Source organism: Corvus brachyrhynchos, unplaced genomic scaffold, assembly GCF_000691975.1.
Source record: "Corvus brachyrhynchos isolate BGI_N302 unplaced genomic scaffold, ASM69197v1 scaffold44, whole genome shotgun sequence".
In the NCBI taxonomy this organism is placed as follows: domain Eukaryota; kingdom Metazoa; phylum Chordata; class Aves; order Passeriformes; family Corvidae; genus Corvus; species Corvus brachyrhynchos.
Window position 1 is genome coordinate 4,576,697 of NW_008238359.1, and position 27,412 is coordinate 4,604,108.

At 39.2% G+C, this 27,412-nt stretch overlaps 1 protein-coding gene and 1 long non-coding RNA gene across 13 annotated transcripts in view; both read left to right on the forward strand.

The window, feature by feature from the left end:
• DLG2 (discs large MAGUK scaffold protein 2) overlaps positions 1 to 27,412 on the forward strand; it is a 1,005,290-nt gene that overhangs the window by 35,614 nt on the left and 942,264 nt on the right. The window contains exon 1 of one of the 12 annotated variants that reach the window (XM_017735879.1): positions 26,318 to 26,500. The exons of the other annotated variants lie outside the window; for them this stretch is intronic. Within the exon in view, the coding sequence (XP_017591368.1) occupies positions 26,419 to 26,500 (82 nt within the window). The 5' untranslated portion in view covers positions 26,318 to 26,418. Of the gene's footprint in view, positions 1 to 26,317; positions 26,501 to 27,412 lie in introns of those variants that run through there. 12 annotated transcript variants of the gene reach the window in all.
• LOC108447066 lies at positions 8,680 to 25,934 on the forward strand. Its single transcript, XR_001862450.1, has 3 exons — positions 8,680 to 10,803; positions 11,024 to 11,143; positions 25,074 to 25,934. It is a non-coding gene; the product is annotated as an uncharacterized LOC108447066 (long non-coding RNA).

The window sequence follows — 27,412 nt, forward strand, 5'->3', positions numbered from 1 at the left end:
CTCTCACTGGGCCCAAATTCTTTCCTATTCCACCCATTTCAACACAGCTAGCCTATAACTAAAATCTAGCCTATAACTAAAATCTTTATGTTTCTTCTAAATCTATGTTTCACTGGGATTGGATTGTGAGGCACAATACAGTAATAATGCTGTAATAATGTTATGCCAGGTGCATTTTGCATTTAAATGAGGAGCTGGCATTAAATCAAGACAATCCTAAGGTACTGGAGGATGTCTGGGTAAAGAATAGGGCCAGCCTTGAACTTTTGCTAAGCAGTGTGGATGATAAGTAAAGGATTAGAGAGGAAGACAAAGGAAAGCTGGGACATGTATACACAGTTCTCAATGGGATAAATGCATTTTCAAATTGGATTACAAATTTGAATAGACTTATAAATACCTTCTAATAAGAATTGTGTTATATGGTTACACCAGGTTTGTGAGATAACCCGTGCTGGCAAAGTGCTCTCATCCAGCACCACATTTAAGGATAAATACAAGAAAGACAAGATTTCTCAGTCCAAATTCATATTCTGCAAGACTTGCACTCAGAAAAATCAGATGTAAAAGTTTCTGGAAGAAGCTTCCTTGAAACAGGACTTGTTTTGCTGTGTAAGGGAAATACATGCTAAGCTCTGCCAAAAGTTTGGATGTATGGATATTCCTGCTTAGAAATCTCTTCACAAAACTCAAATGCATTTTTTTAGGATTGTGATTCATTCAAATTGTCAATTTCCACCAGTGTCTTTAGTGCCAGTCCTCATCATGTGTTTGAAAAAACAGTAGTACAAAAATAGTCATGATAAAAAGGAAAATGTTATAGTTTGACATAGTTGCTCAGCCAGACATCTTCTTTTTTCTGCAAAAGAGCCTCAGAGAATATTACAATTCCTTTTCATTGCTTTCCCTGTAAATCACTGGACATGAGAGATATGGTAGTCACATATCTCAGACCCACTGCTCATCATTTATTGCCATATACTAAAACTGTGCCACAAACTGCAATGCTTTTCCCAAACCAAAAGATATTTGACAAGTGTTTGGCAAAGAAGAAGGTTTTGAGGAGTCCATCACTAAACAATAAATTTACAATAATTCCTAGCTAACACTTTTTTGCTTGGAAGTATAATTTCCATAGTGCAGTAAAAAGATCTCAAGAATTTGCTGTATACGGGTTATATCTTTAAGGGCTCTCAATGGCACAAGCAGTGAATTCCAAACCTCTTGGGTGCGATCTCACAGCTGAGGGTGACAGAGATTCTCTACTCATTATGAACTGGATAAGGCTTTCATAAAGCAGCATCCAGTAAAGTGTGCAGATCTCATGTGGAAGCAATATACACAAGTGCTGGGACTGAACAGATGGCTCACAAATTCAGAAGAAGCTGCAGTCAGCAAATTCTTAGTAGTTCACTTCAAGTATGGTTACATGACAAAGTTACTGCAAGGCAAGCAGGAGTATCGATTTCCAGCAAGTTAATGAACTGCCCATGTGCACACTCACTGTCCAACAAACCACTCTCTAAGAATGTACTGACAGCTGAAATCTAGTTGGAAATGTATTTGTTAGTGAACTAACCTGGGAACACGTATTTCCACATGGGGGACTCAATTATCTACACATAAAATAGCTTGAATGGTTTCTGACAAGATTTTCCCCACTTGACCAGCATTCTTCCCAGACAGCCCAGAGATCATCCCCATAAATCAGTGTGCATGGCTGCTCTGTTCTGGAGGCTAGGAGAATTTTACAGTATTAATCCAAGCTCAACACTAGAAGGTGATTCCAAGTGTGTGTAGTTGACATGGCACAGCTTGTGTACTGTTGGTATTGGGTGGCATCTCACAATCACTGTCAGAATATGCCTTCAGTCTCTTCTTTGGATGTTGCAGAGGTTGCTGCAGAGGTTGTCCCCTTAGATTTTATGGGAGAGTAGCATCTTTTGTCTGGCCTAAATAATATGCCTGATAGCTGTCACTCAACACCTTGTTCTTGTGGCTAAATTTGACTTTACTGCATCCAAGTAGATCCACCGGCCTGTATAGCCTCTGTGAAGAACCCTGGTTAGCTGCTAGTTACTGCATAAAAATTAAGACTCGTAGAGTTAATGAAAACTGAAGCCTTTGGAAAGTTTTTAATCATCTTTTTAAAGGAATGGTAGAGTGAAGCCTTGATATAGCCCAGAAAGCCAACTGTGTCCTGGGTTGCATCAAAAGCAGCATGACCAACAAGGCCGGATAGGTGTTTCTCCTGCTTTATTCTGCTCTGGTGAGACCCCACCTGCAGTGCTGCATCCATCTCTGGGGTCCCAGCACAGGAAAGACATGAACCTGTTACAGCAGGTCCAGAAGAGACTAATGAAAATGATCACAAAGATGGAACACCTCTTCAATTAAGGAAGACTGAGGGAGTTGGAGCTGTTTGGCCTAGAGAAGAGAAGGCTCCAGGAAGACCTTATTGTGACTTTTTAATACTTAAAGGAGGGTTATGAGAAAGATGGGGACAGACCTTTTAGTAAGACTTGTGGCAATAGGTCAAGGAGAAATGGTTTTAAGGTAAAAGGGGGTAGATTTAGATTAGATAAAAGGAAATTTTTTTTTTTTTACAATGAGTGTGATGAGGCACTGGCACAGTTTGCCCAGAGAGGTGGCAGCTTCCCCATCTCTGAAAACATTCAAGGTCAGGTTAGATTGGATTCTAAGCAAACTGATCTAGTAGAAGATGTCCTTGATCATTGTTGGGACGTTGGCCTCGATGGTCTCTCAAAATCCTTTCCAACCCAAGTGATTCTGTGATTCTGTGATATGAATATTTGCCATATTCACCATGAGAAAGCTCTCTGGATTGCTCTGGTTTCATCCCCTGAGCTTGTGCAAATCCCTCCATCCCTGTCAATACAGTGGGTGAATAGTTTTAACAGCGCTGCTCTTTTCTGATCAAAGGATGTAGGGCCTGGCAGCAGCAGCGTATCTTTACACATGGAACCTCATCTTGAATAAAGCTTCTTCTACATCACCACTTCAATATCATAAAAATCTTCATTTGGCCTAACATTCAAATCTCTCCTGACTGCATTATCTCTAGTTCATTGATCCAAGAAATATCAATTATTTCTGTCAAACAGAAATACTTTCAATAGGGATTTTCTACATACTGTGCAATACTTCAGCATTTTACAGATAACGTAGTGTTCTATAATATTTTGATCTTTCCTCTGCTCATTTGCTCTGTTGAGACCAAGCATAAAAACTGGCTTTTTCACAGCATCTGCACCACTAGAAAACTCGAGTTATCTTAAGGAAGTAAAATCTTCCCATCCCAAACAGCAGTAAAAGTCCACTTTGTCACAGCAGTATCCCAACGATGAATGTTCAAGGGCAAAGCTTTGATTAATGGCAGCTGCAGTTTGGATTTCACTGATGGTGATTTTGTACCTCCTTTCAGACAGCTGCACACTTACTGCAAGTATCTAACTAGACATATTTATTATGCTAGTTTGGTTAAATAGTCATATAAATGAAGCATATGGATACTTGTATAATTTGCATCTGCAGCATGTGACTATTATGTGAAGTAGGCTTCTAGGAGAAGAGTATCCATCCTTCAGTTGAGATATTCCTATTTTGTTAAATTAAGGAGGTCTTTCATTAGGTTCCATAGAAGGGAAATACCAGTCAGTAAAAGGTCCCGGGGGGTGAAGGGATGCAGTTGTTCTCTATTCAAAAGCACATTAATACACTGAAAGTTGTCCAGTAATATCAGCTGCCCTTCCAAAGTGTTGAGTTTAGCAATAAATTAGAAAATTTTGGGTGAGCACAGGAAATTGTAAAGCAAGTATACTGCCTTCTATTAAGTGTTCTCTTTTTTATAAATGTGAAAGACTAGTCAGCAGTTGTGCTGCTGGAATTGTTGTGCAGGATTGCAGCTGTAAATAGGGTGTTGTGACAACTGGGTAGGAGTAAAGCTGAGGTGAGACTCCTAAAATGATTGCTTTCACCTGTAAGCTGTTACTGTAATGTAATTAAAGTGGTGGTTGTGCAGTGATTGATGGGAACTTGTATTTTGCATGCAAACAAAGCTGTAGAGAAACCATAAATATGATCTATAACTCAAATTCTGGCTATTTTATTGTACAGATGTTATTTCAACTCTAAGTTGTATCATGTGATGTTTTGTGTCTTCCTTCACTTTATGCCTGGGCATCTCCTGCAAAATAGAAGCTCTCATCTCCATTTCTATTACTCTCCTCTACCAATTTCTTTAAATATTAGGTTTTTGAAGGTATCAATTTGTAAACTATTTGTTATTTTATACGCAAGACAGAAAGTAATATAATAAGGTTGATTATACTCATTGGCAGATACCAAACAGGCTTCAGGTCCTTGATGTGCTACATCCCTGACCTTGTCTCTGCCTGAGCAAGGATTCCAGCCCTTCTTGACCTATCCATGCTTGCCCCCTCCTTGCCCTAGGTGTTTTCCCCCACCACGTACTGTTACCTGCAGCATAAATCCTGATGTACCTTGAGCAAAAAGGGCAAGAGTCTCACCATGCAAAAGGAACCGCCTATCAAATGTTTTGTGATTGTATTCAGCAGTGTTGCAATGCAGAGAGAGATGCACAGACCAGTTTATGGCTTCATAATTAATTTCTCTTGTGAGTTGTTAGTAGCAGGTGAGGTGCAAAGAGCATGTGCTCTAACACTCAATTTTTTGTTTAGGGACTGCAGTCATGGGGGTAGTAAAATCCTACAAGGTGGTGCTAGAGTTTCACACATCACTGCAGCAAACAAGAAGGTTTTGAGCTAGAGAAAGTGCCCTGCTCCCACATCCTCAGGAGATTCCAACAAATTAATGTTAATTCTCTCTTTTTTCTTCATGTTTTATTAAGTGCATTCTCTTCACAAGCTAATAAACCGAAGTGGGTGATAGTGTCTAAAATGAAAGTATGTTAAGAAATATTTTATTTCCTATTGTTTGTTGTTCTTTCTCTGTGTACAATACACTGCACTCCTTAGGACAAGTAATTAATGCAGGTGATGCGGTTTTTGGGGGGGTTACTCTTGAGGGATGGTTTACACCGCATACATTTCTTTTGTCTTGCTTGACAGGGGATGGGAACAGCGAGTAAGACTTGTCACCAGGTGGCACCATTAACCTAAGTTATGTTTCAGCGAGGTGAATGCAGTGACGTTCATGTTCAAAAGGAATTTAGTAGAGAGATTGCTCTTTTCACCTTCCTTCAAAGTAAACACACAGCACAGAGAATAGGCCAGATTCTGTTCACTGGCACGTTTTAAATTATTTCATGCATTTGCAGTGCTATAATGTGGTGAAGAATCTTCCCAGCTTTGTGTATGGTAAGTTAAATGCATGTCTATATTTCTCCAGAAAACCCTTGCCTGCTTAAGGATTTTGCAATATATTTCACATCTGGTGCATCCAAAAGCAACATTTCCCCTAGTGAAATCCCAGAACAAGACTGGGGAATTCTCAGATGAAAATACTTGTGTCTAAATATTGTTTGAACATTTTAAGACTATATTCTATGAAGCAAAGCAGAAAGAAATCAGTTTTCTGTACTTACAGTGAGTAGAACCATGGGCAGTGCAGGGGAGATGACGAGCCCCATCCCTGGCTGCTGTTCAGAAGTGGTGCTGGTGGTGCCGACCCCCTCTGCATCAGAACTGCTGCAGCCTCCATCAGCTTGTGCTGCTTCTTGGCACTCACAGGGTGGTGTAGCTGTCCTCTGAAACAAGGAACAAAACTTTTCCCCTTGCAGACATTTAAATAGCTTGAGTTGAAAAGTTAGAGTTTGTTTTGAAAGGGTCGGGTTGCTTTTTAAATGGCTTTCAGTGAATTTTATCAGCTTGATCCTAAGATGATAAACATCATGGTGTTTTTTCTGAACAATGATACTAACCTAATGGCAGGAGACTAGGGTGTCCCTTGGGAAACAGCAAATTCTTGTCTTCTGATCAGGTATTAAAGAAATGCAGACCATCAACAAGTTCTTTCTGAATATGCTGGAATATTTAAAGTGAGCAGTGTTTCAGCTAGCAACCTCTGGGATGCTTTATAGCATGGTTGTAGGGTGCAGATTGTAGTTGCTACTTAGCTCATAAAAGTAAGCAGGAAACCAGAGATTTATACTTTAAAGGATTATTTCATTAAATTTTTATTCGAGTGAAACCATGAAATGGATATTGTTCATGTGAACTGTGAATCATAAGGTCACATCAAAGCAATAGGTTGATTATACTGGGACATATCTTCCCGTTTCAGTGATTTCAAGGACATTACTGGGTAGCATTTTATTGTACTAAACTGCAAGTCATGGTGTAATTTAAGTTATACATATTTTATGTGTTTTTTTAACTTTACTTGCTTCTCTGGTCAGCTGTGAAGGTCACTGATTATGCAGTCTTTGTGTGTCAGTGTCCAGTCCTTGTGTTGAACAGAGGCAGTGGAATCTGTCCTTGGGGATATTAAAACCCTGAGTGGACTCAGCTCTGAGGAACTTGATCTAGTTACTCCTGCTTGAGCAGGGAGGTTGGAGTAGGTGTTCTCCAGAGGTTCCTTCCAATCTCAGCCCCTCTGGCTCTGTGTCTAGCAGAAGAAAGGTCTTGGCAAACAGAACTTTGGAATTTCTCTGATTAAGCCTGGGAAGTGCTCCATGTGGAACCTGCAGGATTGTTCTCAGGTAGACTCCTTGCTGGTAAAGATAAGAGCAATATTCAGAGCATGTGGAAAGAACAATTCTCTTGAGATTTGCATTTTGTTGCAGTTTTTTACTGATGTTTACCCATTACAATGCAAGAGACACTTAAATTCCAATTTGTCTTCATCCCCTAGCAAAGCAGAAAGTGTGCATGGTGACATAGTGAGTAGAAGGTAGAAAGATTCAGCAACACAGTATCTTAAAGAAAAGTGCCATTAAGAATCTGGCAAAAATATTGTCAGTTCTAAACCACCTTGTATATATACACAAATCTTTTCAAGTTTCAGTGTGCTGACTCAGTGGGCATTTTAAATAGCAGCAGTGGCAGTATTATCGCAACCATGGTCTAAGGAAGAAAGTGATACGGGGCTTGTAGGGAGAACAAGATCAGCCAAGTAGGGGTTTTTTGACAAAAGAGGGTATTACCTGGAAGAGTGTCTCCCTGATGCTGATTTCATTGGTTTATGTAATAAAAGGCAAATGGAAACAGTGACATTCTCAAATGCATCTGTGGTCCAAAAAAATGTTGTCTTTTTTCACTGTTTGAAGGATCCAAATGGGGTATCAGGAAACAGGAATATCACTCCTGAGTCATGACATTGTACCTTTTTATTGTTTTCCTGTTTTCTCACTTTTAAATGGAGACACGGATGTGGCAGCAAAAAGGAAATAAATCTGATGTGTAGGTATCTTTATCTAGGATGCTGCCTTCAGTAGAATCCTCAGCACTATAAAACCTAAATCACGTAATAACATAAATCCTAAACATAAATCCTAAATTCCTTGGTGTCATAAAACTCTAGTAATATTTCAATCCATTTCTTTTCACTATTTTCCTGGGGGTTTAATTTTTGTATTTACTCTTTATGTATTTCTCCACATTATTCCACATTTCTGGTTTAAATTGCTTTGCCTTTTTTTTTTTTTTAATTTTCTGTGGTCAGTAACAAGTCATTGATTTTATACAGGCATCATCTGGATTTCCAGCAAGTACTTCAAGGACCCAAATGTTTTCTTGGGTGTGATGCTGCAGGCAGCTGCCTGTGCTTATAACTGATTCTGTTCCTGGCGGCTTTAAATTATTGCTGTTTGCTTGCCTGAAAGCCTTCACTGAAACTGAAATTCTTGCACAAGCCCAGATATATCAGGAAAAATGTGGGCAAAGCATATGAAGAAAGCATTTTATCCATCACTGTGTGATTTGGGGTCAGAATGTCTATAGGACCTGTAGACCTCCTGTTTGCTTTTCAGAAGTATATCTGCACTCATATAGACAACCCATGAATAGTTTATATTTCTTTTTCTGTTAGGAGTTTGCGTTCAGGCTATTACTTATACATTGCTAAAGGGTAGCAGAACCTACAGGTGGTTGTTTTGACTGAAATGGAGTAGATCTGATTTAAACTAACCATAAACTTAAATAGTGGATTTTCAGGAATCCTCATCTGGATGAAATTTTTTGCAAGTGATTTTTCTTCTTCATTTCTTTTTTAAATGAATCGACAATAGCTAAAATTATTTGTAAATGACATTCATATTTGGCAAGGACTGTTGACTGAAAAAGAATCCTCGAATACATCAGATTGGAAGGGACCCATAAGGATTGTTGAGTGCAACACCCTACTCCTCACAGGACTACCTAAAGGAAACCATATGACTAGGAGCAGCATCCAGACATTCTTTCAACTCTGACAGGCTTGGTACTCTGGCCATAGAATCACAGAATCATAGAATGTTAAGGGTTTGAAAGGGACCTTAAGGACCATCCAGTTCCAATGCCCCCTGCCACGGGCAGAGACAACTTCTACTAGACCAAAAGTTGCTCAAGGCCTTATCCAGCTTGGCTTTGAACATTGCCATTGTTGGGGCATCTACAGCCTCCCTGGCCAACCTGTTCCAGTGCCTCACCACCCTCACAGTAAAAAACTTCCTCCTATTATCTAACCTAAATTTCCTCTCTTTCAATTTGTAGATTTCAGTTTCTTTTCTGAATACTTATGGGAAAACATAAAGGCATTTTATATATATTTCTGGACTAGGCAGTAGCTGGCTAACAGTTTCCTGTTTGGGGGAATGGAGATGTATGTATCCACTTGTTTTCAGTGCATGGTGCTGACCAAGCTACCAAGTGACTGGCACAGGCTTCCATTCTGGCTACGTTCTGAAATTTGAATTTTCAATCATCTCCTTCTCTCTAAGTTAATTTCCAACTTAACTGAATTCTGTAAACTGCTCTTCTGTCTTTCCAAGTAAAGTAAAATGCAACAATGCCTGACTCATGCTTGTGTACAACATTTTTTGAAATAGGTGTAAATTTGTATCTTTTTCTGCTTTGTTTTACTGACTACACATCAGAGATACCCAAACTTTCTGGAAGAACACACTTCTAAAATTTTCACAGGAATCCCTGTGTTTCTAGTTTCATTGGCTTGCACTGAGTCTTAATTGATTAAGGCCTAAATCAAGCTTGAAAAGGATGCTGATCACCCAAATGACAGTGAAAGCATTTTTTCTTGGCTATAGCTAAAGGAGCTTATAGTATAATGTAAGAAGAGGTGGACAATCCAGCAGAGGCAGGCTCTAAAGAAGACACACAGAAAGGTGGGCACAGTGGTGTTTGGACCTGTTTTTGTAAGATCCAACAAAATTTAGGCTTATAAATATGCCAAAGACCTGTAGCTTTCTCATGGAAGTTAATAATTAGTTTGAGTGTTGAAAAATGAAATTCTAACTCGGCTACAGTAGCACACAACTATTTTCGGTGTGGTTGGGAAGCACTGACTGTGCACTGAGGGACAGTGCAAAGTCAGTCTCTGCTCTGCTGCTGTTGTTCCTTTTACACCTGAAAACTGTGTCATGGGGAACCCCTGGAGCTTGTTCTTCAGAAAAGTACTCTGAATTAGATTCTTTCCTGTGCCAGCAGACAACCTTCCAACCAAGGAAAATAATCTGCCGTCCTTGAACTGTTAACCTTTGAGATGGAATAGCCAGCTCAGTGTGTTTGCCTAAGTCCACTTCTCAAGAGTCAGAGGCTGTTTGCTGACCTGGCCAGGACAAGTGCTTCTTACCTGCTCTCGACCCTATTTGTTTTCTTTTACTTGCAGCTCTGCTAAAAATGAAATCTTCCATGAGTTTAGCTCTGAGTCGCCTGAATATGCAAACCTTTCTGGGTGTAGTTCATGGTGAAGGTCAACACTATAACTGAAAATGAATGAATTTGGCATAGATGCCTGTGTCTCTGCCATGATGCCTGAGTGGGAGCCAGGGAGCGTGTCCACTGAAAGAGGTTCCTCTCCAAACTGGACTTGTTGGTGAAACCCTAACTGTGATGCTGTGCTCACCATGTAGGTAGCAAGTGGATAATTCTGTAGAAGCTTGGTAACAACAATCTCATCTGTATAGCTGTGGATGTTTCATATGCACAGTGTTTATTTGATTGCTTTTTTTCTTCAGACTTGTCTTCCCCTGTACATTTGTACTCAATATGTTATATTTGGTAAACACATACCTATCAAATGAGAAGGGGAAGATTTTTCTCTGTGGTTAGTTGGTTCTAACACTCAACATGTCATTTGGAAATATATCATCGAAGTGTCTCTGCTTTTAAACAACCTGTCTTCAGCTGAAACACTGGTTTCATGGAGAAACCTAGAGAATGAAGACAGAAAAGCAGAATAGAAAAATCCTGGAAAATAAGAGGCAGTATTGCTCTTCCTTTCATTCCTCTTATCTACTTCTGGGAATTAGTTAGATTAAGTAAGCCTGAAAGACAGGAGAGGAGAAAGAAAATGCATCCAAAATTCATACTTACATTAATGGAACAATACCCTGAAAGGGAAATCATGCCAAAAATTGCATCTGTGCCTTTTGCAAGATGGTGATAAAAAAGCAAAAGAAATCTCTCCATTTTCAAGATAGCTTCAAAAAGAAAGCAACCAGACATGGAACCAGCTCCCACACTTCATTGCCAGCGGCTTTTGCATGTGATGTCCTTGGATGCCCAAAAGATTAGCCAGTCTCATCCACCTGGCCCATGTCACAGGGATCAAAGACATTTCTCCATCTACAAAGTTAAGCTCATGGTAAGTACACCCTTTTACTAAGTTGCACAACATTTTCATTATAAACAGTGTTACTGCTTTTAGTTTTTAATTATACTGAAGCACGAAGTTGTTTGTGTCTGCCAATTGTCGTGAATTTATTAAGTGAAGGAAAGGCTGTAGTACTGTGTAAGAAAGATAGCTTTGTGAAAGCTATTATCATGAAGTACAAGAGCTGATATTCCTTTCTTTTCTTTTTCAGCTCTCTGAAAGTGAAGAGAACAAATTGAAAGTTACAGTCTGGGAAGATTAATAGGGACATCTGACTCTTGAGGGGGCAACAGTCCTCTCATGTGGCAATGCATTATGAGCAACAAAAAAGGTATCCGTTAAAGTTACTTTGTGTTCTCAGTATGAACAGCCAGAACACGTGCCATGGAAAGTTTACATCCACTTTTTTATTTTCATACATTAGGAATATGTTAAAAAATCACACACAAAAAGCAAAAAAATGCAGATATAATCTGTGACTTGGTGGTCTCCATACATTCACCAATCTGGAGGTTTCTTCTGCAGTAGTTTTATTGATTTAATCAAATGGCAGTTTTTGTAGGGCAAGTGCAATTTCCTTCTCTGTTGAGGTAAAAGGCCTTCTCCTCCCAATTACTAAATCTCAGTTACAGTTCATTTACAGCAGAAATTCAGAAATTTCAGCAGAAATTCAGAAGTTTCAGCCACTCAGTGGTCATTGACTCAGGACCAGATCGAGCAGAAAATAAGGTCACGTTTTGACAGCTGGAAAGGCATCTGATTGTCAGCTGCAACATGTGAAAGATCGACTCAAGGACCTGAAACCAAATAAGTGTTTTGCACTTGACTGGTGTGAAATTTGTGTTCGTGTTTTGGTCTGGTTTCACAGACATTAAATGAGAGTCTACATTTGTGGTGGCACATAGTCAAAATTGCTCTTGGCCAGCTGGATACCACATGCCTTTCTTGAATTCAGAGAATTATTACACTGGATCATTAAACTTCTAATTTAATGCTCATTTTACCTGAAGAAATTATTTTGCTCTCTTGATGCTATGTCCTTTTCTGTTTTTCTTACTGCAAGTTTAATAACTACCAAGCCTTATCTTCCTCTTAAGAAGAAACAGCTGCTTTTAATTTAATGGAAAACAGGTATTCTTGAGAAATGGATGATTCATTCTATCATCCTAAACATGCTGCCATCAACACTGAGGGTAAAGTCTGATCTCATTTGGATTCTGAATTACTGAAGGTATGGGACATCAAAATGTTTTCCTTAGAGGCCAAAGAAGGTGGAACAGTCTTCTCTGGTCTCTTTTTGTTCACTTCTCACAAGATTCTTTATGGCCAGGAAGCTGTGGTCCTTGAGATGTCTGTGCTGACACTTATCCACTTACTCAGTAACTGTTTCTTAAATTCTTTTCAGAATGTAAGGCTGGCATTTTCTGTATGTCCCTCCATGTAGGCACATCTCTATCTTTACTAGTTTCCTAGCTGAATTTCTGCTCAAAGTGGGTTGATAGAGGTGAGTGTGAATCAAGAACACAGCTAGGCACTCCTCATACTCTTCTGTATTTCTAGATGTAGCTGACTGTCATTGTGGAGGGGCTTCACAGCTCTTTGCAGAGGATTTGGTCTGTGGGTCACATTCTGAGTAATCAAGAAAAATCATCTGTGTGCAGTGGGAAGAGTGACATGAAGACTTCAGTGGCTCATCCAGGCTTTGCTAGCGAGTCATGGGAGTTTGGAAAGAGTCTTAAAATAGGATTGGGATGCATGGTGTTAGAGGAGGCTTGTTATGCAAAGAGTCTATAAGGGACGGTATTACAAAGTTCATACAAGACTCTTCTGTTTTAGCTGTGCTCTGTTATTGTCTTTTTACATGTCAAAGACCCTTTCTGCTTACAATATAATTTTAAGGTACTTGTTTCTTTCCTAAAGCACTAAAGATGTCCCAGTGCCTCAGGTTACTCAGGTTCTCCTTGGGAGAATGCTCTTGGGTAATGTGAAAATGAAACTGGTTACTTAAGACCAATGGACTATATAGAAATGTTTTTTACGAACAGAAGTGAAGAAATGAAAACCTCTTCCTACACCTAGATTAAATCCGAGAAGTCTCTGTCTGCCTTTATCTTGCAGAATGGCTCTAAGTGCTTTCCTGATGCACACCTTCTGAGGAATTCTTTTATCTGTGCCTGTCTTACATTTCAGGTTTACATGCATCAAAGGGAGTCTATTCCTAGCAGAAAGCATTAGCTGATCTTTAGCAAGTCCCTCAAAGGATGTGAATGGGCTTAATCTTTACCCTCAACACATGTACTTCTTTTCTTTTCATACTCATTCAATATATTTCAGTCATTCAGCTAAAATGAAGTGTCTTAATGTCTTAGACCAAGCATTAATCTCTTGCAGTATGCTGGCTATTCAATAGCTCTTTGACTTAATGAATATTACCTTCTCTCTGATTCAGTGTCTCCATCCATGTAAGTAAATATTTTATATTTGAGCAGCCTGGGCTAGTGCAAGCTGTCCCTGCCCATGGCAGGGGGGCTGGGACTAGGACATTCCCTTCCAACCCAAACCATTCTACGACTCTATGTTGCATATGCTTAGTATAAGCATCTAAATGGTGCAGAGGTATGCAGGTCACTGAGACCAGTTGGGCTGGTAATGAAATAGTTTAGATACCATCATAGGTTTGCGATAACGAAGCCTTACAAGCTTTCTTTTCCAATGTAACAGCAAAAGGCAGGAATAAGATTGGGGGAGATTCCTGGGGAGATGTTCTCAGAGTTCTGATGAAGGGTTCTGGGAAATCACAGAAGGAAGGGCAGAGAAAGGATTCAAAGACAAAAACAGGGCAAAAAGGTAAAGGCAATGGCATGAGGAAATTGAATTCAAAATCAGCCCACTGAGGAGCAGAAGAAAACATGGGCAAAAAAAAAAGGTGAAAAGGAGAAAAGCATAGAAAGCAAAGGAGAGAAAAGTGATATGATTAAAATTTTGAAGAGGAATGTCCATGAGAAGAGGAGGAGAAAAGGAGATGCATAAGTGAAAGGAGGCCATGAGAATGATTGTACATAGCATCTCAGGTTTGATTTGTCTTTTTCAGATTTTTTCTTATTTTTATATGAAAGGAGGCACAGTTTTGCAAAGTAAAGACTAAGAATGAAGAGAGATTCTCTCTATATGTGTGTGTAAGTGGTCTAGCTGCCTTTGGATAGGGTGGAATAATGATGGATAGTGAAGAAGAATAGTATCATCCAGTCACATTATGAGTATTACTGATAACTGATGTATTTGGAAGTTATAATGACAGGGTGAGCTTCAGCAATCCAGATTTTAGAGGTCCATGGTGACCTACTCTGAGCTGTCTGTCTGAGGGTTCTTTTATTATCAGTGGGAAGAAATAACCTCTTTTTTAGAGGTTGAACACTACACTACAGAAGTGTTTCCCTGCAGGGATCTGAGTCCCATTTGAAAGGCAGGCCAATGATACATATTCTGTTTTATCAAGTGTTCAAAAATATTCAGAATTTTCATTATAATTGTTCCACATTGACTGTTTCAAATGGCAATACTGTATTCCCCTCCCCTGAGACACTCCTCTTGTCTTTTAACATGGGAGACACATTAGGGATTCCATTCTTGCAGCTCAGCTCAGTGTAAAGGAGAACTAGGACAGGAAAACTACTGACAACATCTTGGATACTATTATATGGTTTCCTTGGCATTTAATAGCATTCCAGAGATATTGAATATACCCACTTGTCTGACTGCAGTTGCTGCCAAAACCAGTGATACAAGACCCATAAACTTCTTGGTTTGGGAGGGCTGCTTCTTTCTCAGTGAAAACATTTATTAAAAAATGCACCAAAAATATGATGATTAAGTTATTTTGGGGGTCCCTATAGATTGATATGTTTGATAGTCTGCTTTAGATATTGCCAGAAACTGGCTGAGCTTCTGAAATGCCAGTTTCCTTTCTCAAAGAGTCTGAATGGGAGCTGTCTCCTGGGAATACCATGAGACCTCCTGAGAAGGTCTTTGGGTCATTGCAGCTCCTATTTGACTGGGCTGCTGGATGTCTAGGAGCTTTGAACAAATGGTGAAGGTCAATTACAAAAAAAGGAGTAGGAGTGTAGGTTGTCCCTCCCCAACAGCAGGGTAGACAAGCATGTGAACCGGACTATATTTTATACATTGTTATTCCTGCTACAAATCCTTACATCCAGCCCTTCAGAGAAAAATCCATCTTAGTTAGGCACAAGATAAGTGAAAGCCCAAGTTCTGCATTTGCTTGTGACAGAGTTCTTTGTGTAAATCATTCTGGCTTATACTCTCACTTGCTTTTAATGCATCACTTCAGAGTTATTACTTTTTGTGATGGGTAAAATGCATTTGGAAGGTGCACTGGATTTTCCCCAGTGTAACACAAGTTGTTTGCAACTGCAGAAAGAAATGAATTGAATGTTGCCTCCTCACAAGACTCCTTCAAGTCAATGTTACCATTTGTCACAGTCTGTACTGAGTAGCTGGAATGTTCACAGTCATGAGAAGGAACCTGGCTGTCTCCTACATTTATATGAATCCCTATCATAAAGAATTGGATGCATGCAGTAAATCTGTAGATTCTTGATTCTGCCTGTCCCTGTGTATCAGACTGGATTCTGCCACTAACTTTCAGACTGCCAAATCATTGAAATACGTGCCTCAGTTTCCCTAACTGTGAAATAGGGACCATGATAACTGCCTCCCACAGGCAGTGTTGTGGTGGTTGCCAGCAAGTAAGAAATTTTTCTCTCTAGAAACACTTTTGGAGATTTTTTTGTGTCTGTGAGAAGGTTAATTTTTGGAGAAAGCCATGTCTGAAGAGAGTGAGTAACAGCCTGTGCTGCAAGAACTGTGAGGAGCTGGTTTGGGGAAGGGTATTATAGTAACAGGGCTCTGAACCTGGAATTCAGAGTTGTATCTTAGGCCTGAGATGATCGAAAACCCCATAAGCAGTCAAAACCATCTAATTTCAGAAGTGCTAACATGATTTTTTGTGATATTCATAAAGAAAAAATAAAACGCTGTGTGTAAAAATGGCGAAAACATTCTATTTTATTCAAGATGTGCAATGTAAAATCATGAAAAGGATCAAATTGTTTCATTTGTAGCATTCAGTATATTGTGTAGGAGAGGTAAGGGAAGAGAAAGCAGTCAGGACTTTTGAAAAATGGTTGTGTTTTAATATAAGAGAAAATGAAAGAGAAAACGAAGCAATTTGAAACAGAACAAAATCTAAAATATACCTGGTTCTTATTTCAATCAGATGGCAAAATTTTGATTTTTTTTTAGTAAAATAGACACATTCTTACAACTGTTTTTGTTTTGTCTTTTTGATTAGCAATTGAATTTGATGATCTTAGAGGTCTTTTCCAACCTGAATGATTCTATTATTCTGCGACTCATAGTAAAAACTATGTTTCCTCACAGCTTGAAAACCAGTTGTTAGCACTGATAGCCAGATTTCAGGGGTTAGGTTTGCCTGTGTTGTTACCTGAGACAGGGGACAGTTAAACGCAAAGTTTGGGCTTATGGAGAGGGTGCCATGAAGAATTGCTGAGGAATCTCTCAGTATTGCTGGTGAAGCAAGCAATACTTCCTCAGGACTGACCCATCCGAGACCCTTCCCTTTATCCCACATTTTTGTGAGATATCCCAACCAGTAACTTGGTTTGACTATAAGTTCCCACTAAACTTACACCTTGGATCTCTGCTGACTTTCCATGGACAAAAACATGTCCAACCCTATCTACCTCTTTGCTCTCTGGTCTCTAGAATATGTGATCTACCTATATCAGGAAAAATCAGCCAGCTATAGTCCCCCAGCTGCCTGTCCCTGCTTTCTGTGAGGGCCCACCCTGACCTTTGGTTAGGTGCAACCTCAGTAGTTTCTGAGTAACTCCTTGATGCAAGTGTTATGGCTCATCTGTTGAGGGATCAGTGAGAGTAACCTCAAAGTCAGCCCTGCATGTTGATATAAATACAGATGTCAGGTTTTATCTCTGTGCATGTGTAGGCTATGGATATATTCTTTCAATGCAAGTGTCTTTGAGCTGGTGTTTTCACCCTCTGGTTGGAGATAGAGGAACAAATTATTTTCTCCTCTTTTCTTAGATAAATGTGGATCAACTTCCCTGAGTGCAGAATTACTCAGCATAGATAACTGCAGCCTGCACTTGTATCAGTTCATGCTGATGTGATCTGCTCCTGTGGTGTGCACTGTGCTCTTCTCACCAAACATTCAACATTTGGCAGCATCAGGACTTTGATAATTTCTTTTTATTTTGCATCTGTGTGTGTGTGTGTGTTATGGAGTCTTCAAATGTGTGCAACCTTGACATTTTCAGTCATTTAGAGAACATTAAAAGTGTGAAAATGCTTTAATTATCTTAAAGCACTTTCTGATTGAAGACATTCCACTCACATATCATGCCCCACAGAAATGCAAAGCTCCTTTTAAACCAGTTACTAGACTTTTGTTCTGCTATTGAATTTTGCTTTCTGTGATTGCTTTTTCTTCCCTTCAGCCATCCCTATCTTCGGTGAGCCTATTAGTCTTGTACTTACAATTCTGAATGTATCCCTGTGTACATTGTAAGTCAAAGTGGCCACGCTCTCACTCTTCAAATGTCCTTCAGTAATATATTGTGCTCACGTTCTTCCTATGCAGTGCATTCAACACAGACTGAAACAAAATACAACGAAGCTTGTGCCAGCATCTTCCTCAAGACATGTTGGACCTCCCTGAGGAAATTTGCATGTGGGAAAATTTAATTCATCTGTTTAGTTTCTCCTCAAAGCAACTGAGAACACTATTAGCCGCTATTTTAAATGTCAGCACTTCCCATAACTACCACGCAGTAGTGCCTTGCATTGCCACAGTTTTCCATTGTATTCAATAATTAAAGCCTGTTAGTGGAAAAAAGATGGTGCTATTTGGCATATGTTGACTTTTGCACACTTTCTATCCTTTGTGTCCTGAGACAGAGCTGTTTGCCAGCTGATCATCACTGCCTGCCAGTGCCTGTCTTTAAATTGCGTTAGACAGATTTGTGCTTCTGTACCATGTCACAGGGAGTGTTTTTCATATCTCACCCTTGTCAGAGCATATGGCTTTGACCCCGAACTTGTTAAACTGGAGAAACTATGTTGAGTCAACAGTTTTCAAAGTTGTAATCAGGTAAACCAAACGTGAGTTCAGTAAAGAAGATTTCGAGTAGTGTCATTTACATCTGAGATGATGCTTTATTCTTTCTGAGTCAGCCTTTCATGAATGCTAATGGTCCTTTAGCTAGGAGTAGACACACTGCTAGCAGTAGGCATATCCCATGGCTTCTTGGAGCACTCTGTAATCATTTGTTATGTGTGTGTCTCCTGAAAGGCCCTGCTTTTACATCAAATTCACATTGGAAGTAATCTTTCCTTTTATACTCCCAGGATGCTGATTGCCCCTAGAAAGGTTCAGAAAAGATGGTTGCACTACAGGGAACACTGTCTGCTTATGAAACTCCACTTTGTAATGAGCTATCAGCAATGATGAGGCTTGACCAAGTTCAGAAATTGGCATAATCCTATTAATTTGCCTTTCTGGAAGCCCTTAGAAAGCAGAGAATAAAAACATCAGATTAAACATTCAGGAAAAGGTTCAGTTGCTTGGGTGAGGCACAGATCCGGGTCCTTTATGAAGTTTGCTCCAGGCCAAACCAATAGATCACTGTTTCCATTCTGCCTCTCATCTGAAAAGTGTCATCTCTGATTGCATTGTGCCCCCTCAGGCATCTGTTCTCTACTTCATTTTGTAGAAGCCATCTTGCACTCCATGAGCATCTGGAAGCAGTTATGGTGTGACTCTACTCAGCCTAGTTCAGACTGAATTCCACACAGGATCCCTAAACCAAACACAGCATCTGCAGTTATTAACTAACCTGCCTGATACTTCACACACATCTGAGAAACAAACTAAAAACTTTGATAAACTTTGTTATGACAAAGAACTTAGGCATGAAATTTTTAGGCCAGATGTACAAAAATACATGGGTCCCTAGGTGCCACTAATTTCAGCTTAACTCAGGTGGATTTGTGGACCAAAGACTTGAAATCTTACATATTTACAGCTTCCAGATGTTTTTGCCTTATAAGAAACCATGGTGTGGTATATGTTGTCTCACAGCACCCTCGTGGGTCTTCAGTGCAGATGTATAGGAACTTGTATTGGCAGGAGGGAACCTCCTAGAATCTATAAAATATTTTTGCACACACTGACTTTTGGTGGAATTTGAATTCTTACAGTTTGCATGTGCTTCGGTAAATCCCACTAGCCACATTGCTGGCTTATTTATGTGCCTTCAAAAATCTTGCCCAAGGATTGCTGGTGTAGCAAGGGTCATAAATCTCTTCGTATACATAATTCCACACCTGTATATATAATAGCACATATCACTGAGTCCTCCACTTTGTTCCAAGCAGGTATCAGACCCTGTTCAGCCTCATAGCTCAAGTCATCATTTGCATCAGTACAAAGCAGGCCAACTTTTCTTGGTTCATAGCTAAGGTTTGTCTACTTAATGACACTAACAAAGAAAACCAGCTCTAAATTCAAATTAATGAGCCAGTCAAGATGCCTTTATGGCTGCTTTAGGTTTTTGGAAGGGCAAAAATGCTGGAGTGTTATCTGACCTAATCATGTGAGCATCAGGTAGGTGAAAAATGCTACTTCTGGGACAAGTCACTGAGAGTTTGGATACAATAGTGTCTGTCACTCACTGCACAGGTTCTGTAGCACTGGACAATGAGTCAGCAGTCCAGGTAGGGAATGAATAGTGAGGGCGTAATAATTCTTTTTGACTAAAAGTGTGTCACCCACCAAAAGAGCTTCCTAAGCAGAGTAAGCCCTCTTTTACAGCCTTCTGGTAGAGATGTTGGAACAGTGATCCTGGGCAAACTTATCCTGTGGTTTCATCCACTGTACCTTTTTGAAAATTGAATTTCCTGGATGTTTTGTGAAGAAAACATCTAGCCAGGCTTTTTTTTGTCTTTTCCTCTGTAACTGCAGTGCTGTAAACAACTCTGGCAAATAGTTCCTCTCCAGGATTTTCATTGTTGTCAAATACTTGCAGAATTGCAATTTTGTATGTATTAAATTACTTTCACTTGCATTTATGCAGCATTGCCTGTCATCCTGTAAATTCTCATTCCCATGCTCCTAATCACAGCGTATTACTTTATTCTATGAGTGTTATTATTACATGTGTATTACTGCCTGACTTGCTTTTTTCCAGTTGACTAAGTTTTATCCTAAATTTCAAACTCATGCTGAGCCTGCCCTGTCCACAGCTCAGTAAATCAATATAAGCATTTCCATTGCCACAAGGTCTGCACTATATTATTTCAGTAATATGGGGGCTCTTGTGCTTGTGTGATGTGTGTGCTCTGTGTTTCTGTGTTACCCAGTAGTCCTGTCCTAGTCCTAGGGAGTGGCTTAAAATGAAACAAATAATGTTAGGGTTTATTTTTTCTGGATCTGGCTTGTTTATTTTTTATTTTTAAATTAAAAAAACCATGATTATATGTCATCTCGTTTAGGATTCAGCTTCATTTATCAAATACCCATGCAGAATACATAATAACATTAAGAAGAAGCCCCATTTTCTCCTTTTCTTCTCTCTCACTGTCTGGTAACTGCTCTGCATTTGGGAACATCTAAAAATTTAATTAAGGTACAGATGACATCTTTCAGCTTTTCTACGAAAAAATAGTATGCCCTAGGAACATCCAAGTTCGTTCATCTAGCTATACTATTTCTATATTCTTTTGTATTCAGCTTCTCAATCTAGTGCTAGATCAACCAGTAATTCTTTGGTCAAAATGTATGGATAAATGTTATATGCTTGTTGCAAGTGTTTCCAATTATTCTATAGATTTGCACTGCTGAAATGTCAAGTTTAAAATAAGCCTGTTGCCTTCCTTTCATTCCCTCTGCCTTGGAAATTCGGCTCAGAAAAGCAGCATCCTTCAATAGATTCAGCTGGAGCTGAAGTGCCAAGAACTTGCAAAGTCTGCTCTTGGCACATCCAGGTGTGCAGCCGTGAGCAGGGCCCTTCTTCTCCATGCAGAACTTTGAAGGAGCCTCTGCTGAAATTTGCAGATATGGTTTTGTCCTTTTACTTAATTGCCTCCACATTTTGAAGCCTGTAGTGAATATTGGCTTGACTGGCAGCAGTAATCAAAGAGCAGAAAACTTCTCATTTGTGTCTGCATCTACAAAGCTGCACCTGCAGAGGCCTCTGTACAGTGGGTTTTTTTTTCAATTTCCAACATTTCATAAAAGAAACAAAACCATTTAAAAAAATAAGCTATAAAAGATGTTTCCCTCATGTAAATTGGAGGTACAAAGAAACATCTATTTAATAGAGATATTGTGATGATTAAGTAGTTAAATATTTAAAGATCTTTGAAAGCATCTGTAATTATGTTCAGTGAGTATAGCTTAGATATTTTCTTAGTTCTAACAGGAAGCAGAAACTCAAAGTGATTGCCTGTAACCTTCTTACAAACCCACTTTCACTGCTCCCACTCTGTTTTAGACATAATGCATTAGTAGCTTTCCCCAGGAAGAATCCCTGTTTTCCTTTCATTATTTATGACTTATGAAGAATAACTGATGTCAAATATGTCTGTTGGCTCCTGTTTATTACAGTTACCAATTTGGTGATTAATAAAATATATTTTACTTTAGTGAATAATACAGACTAATACAATGAGAATAGATACAATAACATAAAAAAATATGTAATAGTTTTTTCACTCCCTTGAGCTCTGCATTATTCTTTGCTCCCTGGTTAAGCTAAATTGTTTACCTGTACTTCTTAGAGTAATGCTTATCAATACATGCATGGGTCAGAGGGTGTTACCATTCTATTCAGAGGTATATTTGCATTTGCAGTCTCTTGACATGTCAGAAATCTCAAGTCTTACATTTTTTACTTTCCTCTCTCACTCTTGCAGCTTCTACTCTTTTCCTCTCCTCTTGTGAAAGCAGATTGAAAATGCATTGTTTGCCTTGGTCCCTTTGAACAACTTATTAGTTTGTGCCCTGCAGTATCCCCTTTTTTTTGTCTGTTCTAAGCAGGTTGCATTAATAGTTCTGTACAAACAGCTTTGAGATTATTTTGTGATTGGCTGTACCACGTATCTAAGCATCACTCTTTCAATGTTTCTCATCATCCAGGCCATGCACACATAAAGCCTTGTGGTTATTTCCTTCCTATAGTGTCCCTTGGTTTTTCTTTCTTTTTATGTTTTCTGATAGAAATTGCACACTAAATTTTTCCCTTAGGTCTTTGTTTTAAAATCCACTTCCTAGGTGGTTTTATTCTACATTCAATAAAAGTTGTTTACTCTGGATCTTCTTTTTCCCTCTCTCCATGCAAAATGAGAAAATTAGTGTTTTCAGGAATTCAGATGCAATTCTCCAAGAGGCAGTGGTACATCCCACTTAGGTCACATCCTATTCACTTCATAGAAAAGACTACATGCGAAATATTAATCTTCATAGAATTAGAAAAATCTGCTCCAGGAAGCAGTACTCTTTCATTTTGTCTCTTATTATTTGCTTACTGATGTGTCATCTTGCTACAGTTCTTGAACACTTACTGGAGCTACAGTAGGGTTTACAAGCCAAATTTAAGTCTTCCTATTGCACTTCCATTGAAGAGAGAAGGTGAGATATACTTCAGGGATGATTGGCAAAACTGTCATAGGCACCTTTAGAAAAGTCATGATCTCATGACCACTCATCAAAGACACTGCCTTATGGTGGCTTTCCAGTGACTGATTTGTAATTTTTAGTGATCTGATGTTCACACCACTGAATCAAAACTGGCAATAACTGGGCAAATGCAGGCAGAGAAACCAAACATGAAATTGTCTTATAAAGTGATCAGCTGTTTCAAATCTTTTCCTATTAATCAATGCTAAGAGAGATACGTAAGGCAGAATATGGAAACTTAATCCACTTACTGTCTGATATATTTTGTGGCAAAACAAGATTAGTAGTAAATTTGTCCTGGATTCTTAGAGTACTGAGAAAGTTCATTTGTATCACAGGGTGAGAACAGCTGGATAATGAGAAACACAGAGATGGGAGCAAATGAGGTGGAGTGTTTTAGGCACCCTGCTACTGTGTGAAGGAGAAGCAAAAAAAGTCTCTTGTAAAAACCCCTACTTTTCTGCTAGAGGCTAGTGCTTGATCCTGAGCTGTTGCTCAGGAAGACTTGTTATTCAGTGTAATATGAATAGGAAAAAAGTCTTGCTTTGTCTCACTTCTTTGATTACCTTTTACACCTTGAATTCAGTTCTTGGCATTCTTAGCAGAATGATAAACTCTTAGGGGTGAAAAGCTTCCTTTTAACACACAGACATTTGATAAACTTTCCTCTGTAAGGCACTGTGGTATGAATTTGGCAGCTTTGCTATTTCACTTGTGGTGTTGTCTTAGGTTATTTGACCAGAGTATGTCAATGGCACTTCTGAGGGTGCTCAGTGCTGATCAGTTTGTCAGTAGCAGAGTGTTAATGATGTTATTGTAAAACTCTTTTTGTTAATTCAGCCAAGGTTTCTTCACATATCCCACAGAGCAGCAGAGGTCTCTGGTTGTTCTTATGGTTTTGTGGGAAGCTCTGCTTAGAAGAGTTGTTCTGGAGTAAGATGGTTGTATATGGTGTGTGTGTGGCTGTAGTCTTAGAAAAAAGGGGTGTTTTCCAACAGGTTGGTTTGACAGTTTTTCCAAAAGGCAGCCATGCTGGTGTCACACAATCTTCTCTGCCTCTCTTAAGATTTGTGAGGTTCTCAAAGGGAGTGTTGAATGTGCAGGATGGGATGGCTACAGGCACGTGAAACTACGTTGCACAGAACTTTTATTCATCTTGGGTCAAATACACTCAGTCTCAAAGCAGGGTGCTTAAATTCTTACAAGCTGAGAGAGACAACACATGTTCCCTCCTCCATCAATTTATTTGCCTTTCTTAGGGCAGAGGTACCCTTTTTCCATGGCACATGAGTGCTGTGCAGATACCTCAATTGCCTGACTTATAAAACCAAACTCCATTTAGGAGGCAGAGAAAAGATGAGGTTGTAATCCTCCTCCATTAAAGGAGGTGCAAATAGAATGGGAGAAAGTAATGGCTGCAGTCCTTTTCTCTCACAGCCTTGGAGGAGCTTCCCAGGGCTCAGTCCCATTCCTGAGGTTGCCAAATGTGCTTTCACGTGGCATTGGGCTTGGCAGTAGCTGTCAGAACCTTGCTCTTTAAGTGAGGATGAGAAATTAATATTCTAAATGGGGAGAACTTTCACAATCAACAACAAAAAGTAAGGGTGTTCTCTCTGTTCTGCTGATGCCATTGATTTCAAGGTCTACTGGTTAGAGAATATGCAGAAGATTGTATATGGCTTTCCAAATGATTGCTGGAGGTCTAAAAAGCAGGGAGAAGGGTCTGCTTCTCATAAGAGCTGGTTTAAAATGCCAAAAGTTTTCATTCAATGGAAATGAACATTATTCATCTATTTAAATACGAAATTGTTTTGCATGGTCAAGTTTCCTATTTTAATTGAGTGGTTTTGGATGTGGCCAGTATGGAGGAATTACTGGTTCAGTAATCTACGAAGTCATCTTTGAAGCAAACTCAGACTTTTATCCCTTCAGTTCAGGAAGAATTACTATGTTCCCACTTTTCTTTCTCATTTGCACTGCCATAGTTTTATTCCAAATTGGGCCATGAGAAAGTATCACATAATTTTTTTTTTTTTCCAGAGACAGCCTTCCCAAGTTCATGTAGATTGTGGTTTCTTGGGAAGGTGGGATGTAAAAATCTGGCTGTGGTGTTTCCAACCCATATTAAAGAAAGTCAAAAAGGGAAGATTAATTAGGAAATATTTCCTATTCTTTAGCAGCCAAAGTCAAGACAACTGTTTAAAAAAGGAATGATTAAATCCTCTCTTAAATCCTATTGCAGCTAATAGGATAATAGAGGGTCACAGTAGCACTGGACAAGATCATCTCAGTACCTTGTGAAGTTTAGTGGCCAGGAATAAGTACAGAGTATGCATGGGTTTGACAAGGTCTCTATTTAGCAATTTTAGTATGTTAAATTCCTAATGAATGGCTTTTATTTACAGAAGATGATAAAATAGTATCCTTAATTTGGAATGACCTTACCATATTCATTCTTTGACAGGTTCTTCTACTCTGGTATTTTTCGCAGTTCAGCTTCAGCCATCAGCCTGCGCCGTAGGACCATTATTGACCACTACAGCTGCTTCACTTGCACCACGGCACTTTCTGACATCCAGGAGAACTCCATACTTCTGCTATAAAGATGTGGACATGAAGACCAGTTTGTATATTTGTGACCCTGGATGTCTTCTGCTTGAGAAAAAAGCTGTATGCTATTGGATGAGGTCCTGAAACATAATTTTAAAGCATCACCACCAGAAAAAACCCATCATGAAGTGGGAGAAAGACAGACTTCTTGAACATTACTCATTTGAATCATGGAGCTCTGTAGAAGCAGATACTGATATGATGCAGCTGATGTGTGATGGAATGCCAAATGGACGTCCTTCGAGAAGTCAGTTCTATCGTCCCTAAGTCATCACTATTCTCTTAGTAGGCCATATTTTAAGGGAATCACTCAGCATGTGTATGATCTTTCCCAGTCCTAAATTCTTTTAAGCTGCATATTTCTTCTGGAGTGAAAATTTGAGACAGTGTAGCCCAAGAATTCCTGTGAAGACATTGAAGCCACATTCCTCATTTTTAAGGGACTGGTGTGGTGGCATACAGGAGTCTAATGTTCCATGCAATTTATCATCTTCAATTTATTGAAGAAATAATTCTGTTTGTAGTTTTATGAACTTGCAGTCTTGAATACACAGTACTGCAGGTCACAATTTTATCTGTAGGCTGTTCCATCTTAGATGAAGAAATACCATATGTTGTTAAAACCCTGATCTCCAAGAGTTTGTAAAAAAAATTAATGATGTTTGAGATAAAATGTAATTTTAAAAAGTTGAAAATTTATTATTAAAATTAATTTTTTTTAAAAAAGAGAAAGGTATCATTTTTGTGCATAATTCTTGTCTGACAGACACTGGAAGTGTTTCTCCTGGAAGAAGAATACATTTAGTCACAAGTCTGAGGAAGTGGCTTGTACCATGGATGGATGGATGCTTTGAGCTTATTTGCACATATTGAAGCTTTTCCAAGTGAAAAGTCCTGACTGAAAGGTAGGGGGTTCTGTATGTAGCAATTACACACGTGCCTACATGCTCATACTAGCAGGAAAACTGCCCTGCTGCTATATTTGTGTCCACAGGGTAACTCTGAGACCTTCATCCTTCTTTGTTGCTGGTGTTGTAGTGGCTGGAGCAGGAGCCTGTAATTCCTAGGTTCAGTTCTCAGAGCCTTTGCTGACTTAGTGTGAGCCCTCAGCAGGACATGTGGCTGTTGTGTGCGATTTTCCAGTGGGCCATAGGAGGCGAATTGCATCTAACGATCGCACTGTGGGACTTCATCCAGTCATGTTTGTGCTCTGCTTGGAGGTTTTTCTGCTGAAGGTGGTGGTACTGTTTCTTCCAATTCCCAGTTCATCTGTGCTGCAAAGTAAGTAAGAGTGTCTTGACATCACAGTTACTTCCTTAAAATGGTTATTCATCTCCTGAGATTTAGTGATTCATTTACTGATAGTCAGAAGTTTTTATGAGTGGGTTGTCTTAATAACCTACAGATCTAGAAAAATCCTTTTGCATCCTTGCCAGCCAGTGGTAGATTATATGTATTCCATCTATTTCTATTCAGCTTTTCATAAGGGAATTCAAAGCTTAGAAATGAAACTCCCTTTATTTCCACTCAGCTTTGAAAGACAAGCTGCTACTCTTGGTGAGGTAAGCTGTTCTCCTTGGCCTAGAGAAAGAGCTGCTTGGTTTCATGTTGTACCATAGCAACTGTTTTATTTATGGTGGTGAAGGAGGGACAGAATTTAGAAATGTAAAAAGCTTTGGTTAAATAGGAACACCATTATTTCTGTCCATTTTTACAGCACTGTAATATCTGTATAAGAGCTAGGCTTTGGGGCTGGTTCATTAGAGGAAGACACTGTTTTTTAAAAATGTTATGTTTTTAACCTTCCTCTCTTCCCCCCAAATGAAAGTATACATAATGGCAATGCACAGAAATGAATTATCTGTATTTTAACTTGTGCAATAATTTCCACAGAGACCCTATAATGGACTATTATAAATCTGTAGCAGGGCAATTACACAAGCACAGTCAATACCCCTAATCATAAAGATGGTGTCTGCATTTATTAGTTTCTAGTCCCATGCTGAATGTATAGAAATCCTGATAACTTCAGAGTAGAGGCAATGAAGTGAGACTTTTCTCCCTGCAGCTGTGGTCCTTGGAGCTGATGAACAGGTCTGATTCCTTGTGGATGCTTGGAAGAACAGCCTCTATCAGGGGTGGGAGATGACACCTTGCTTTTCTGATGCTATGTGTGATGGGATAAATCATAAT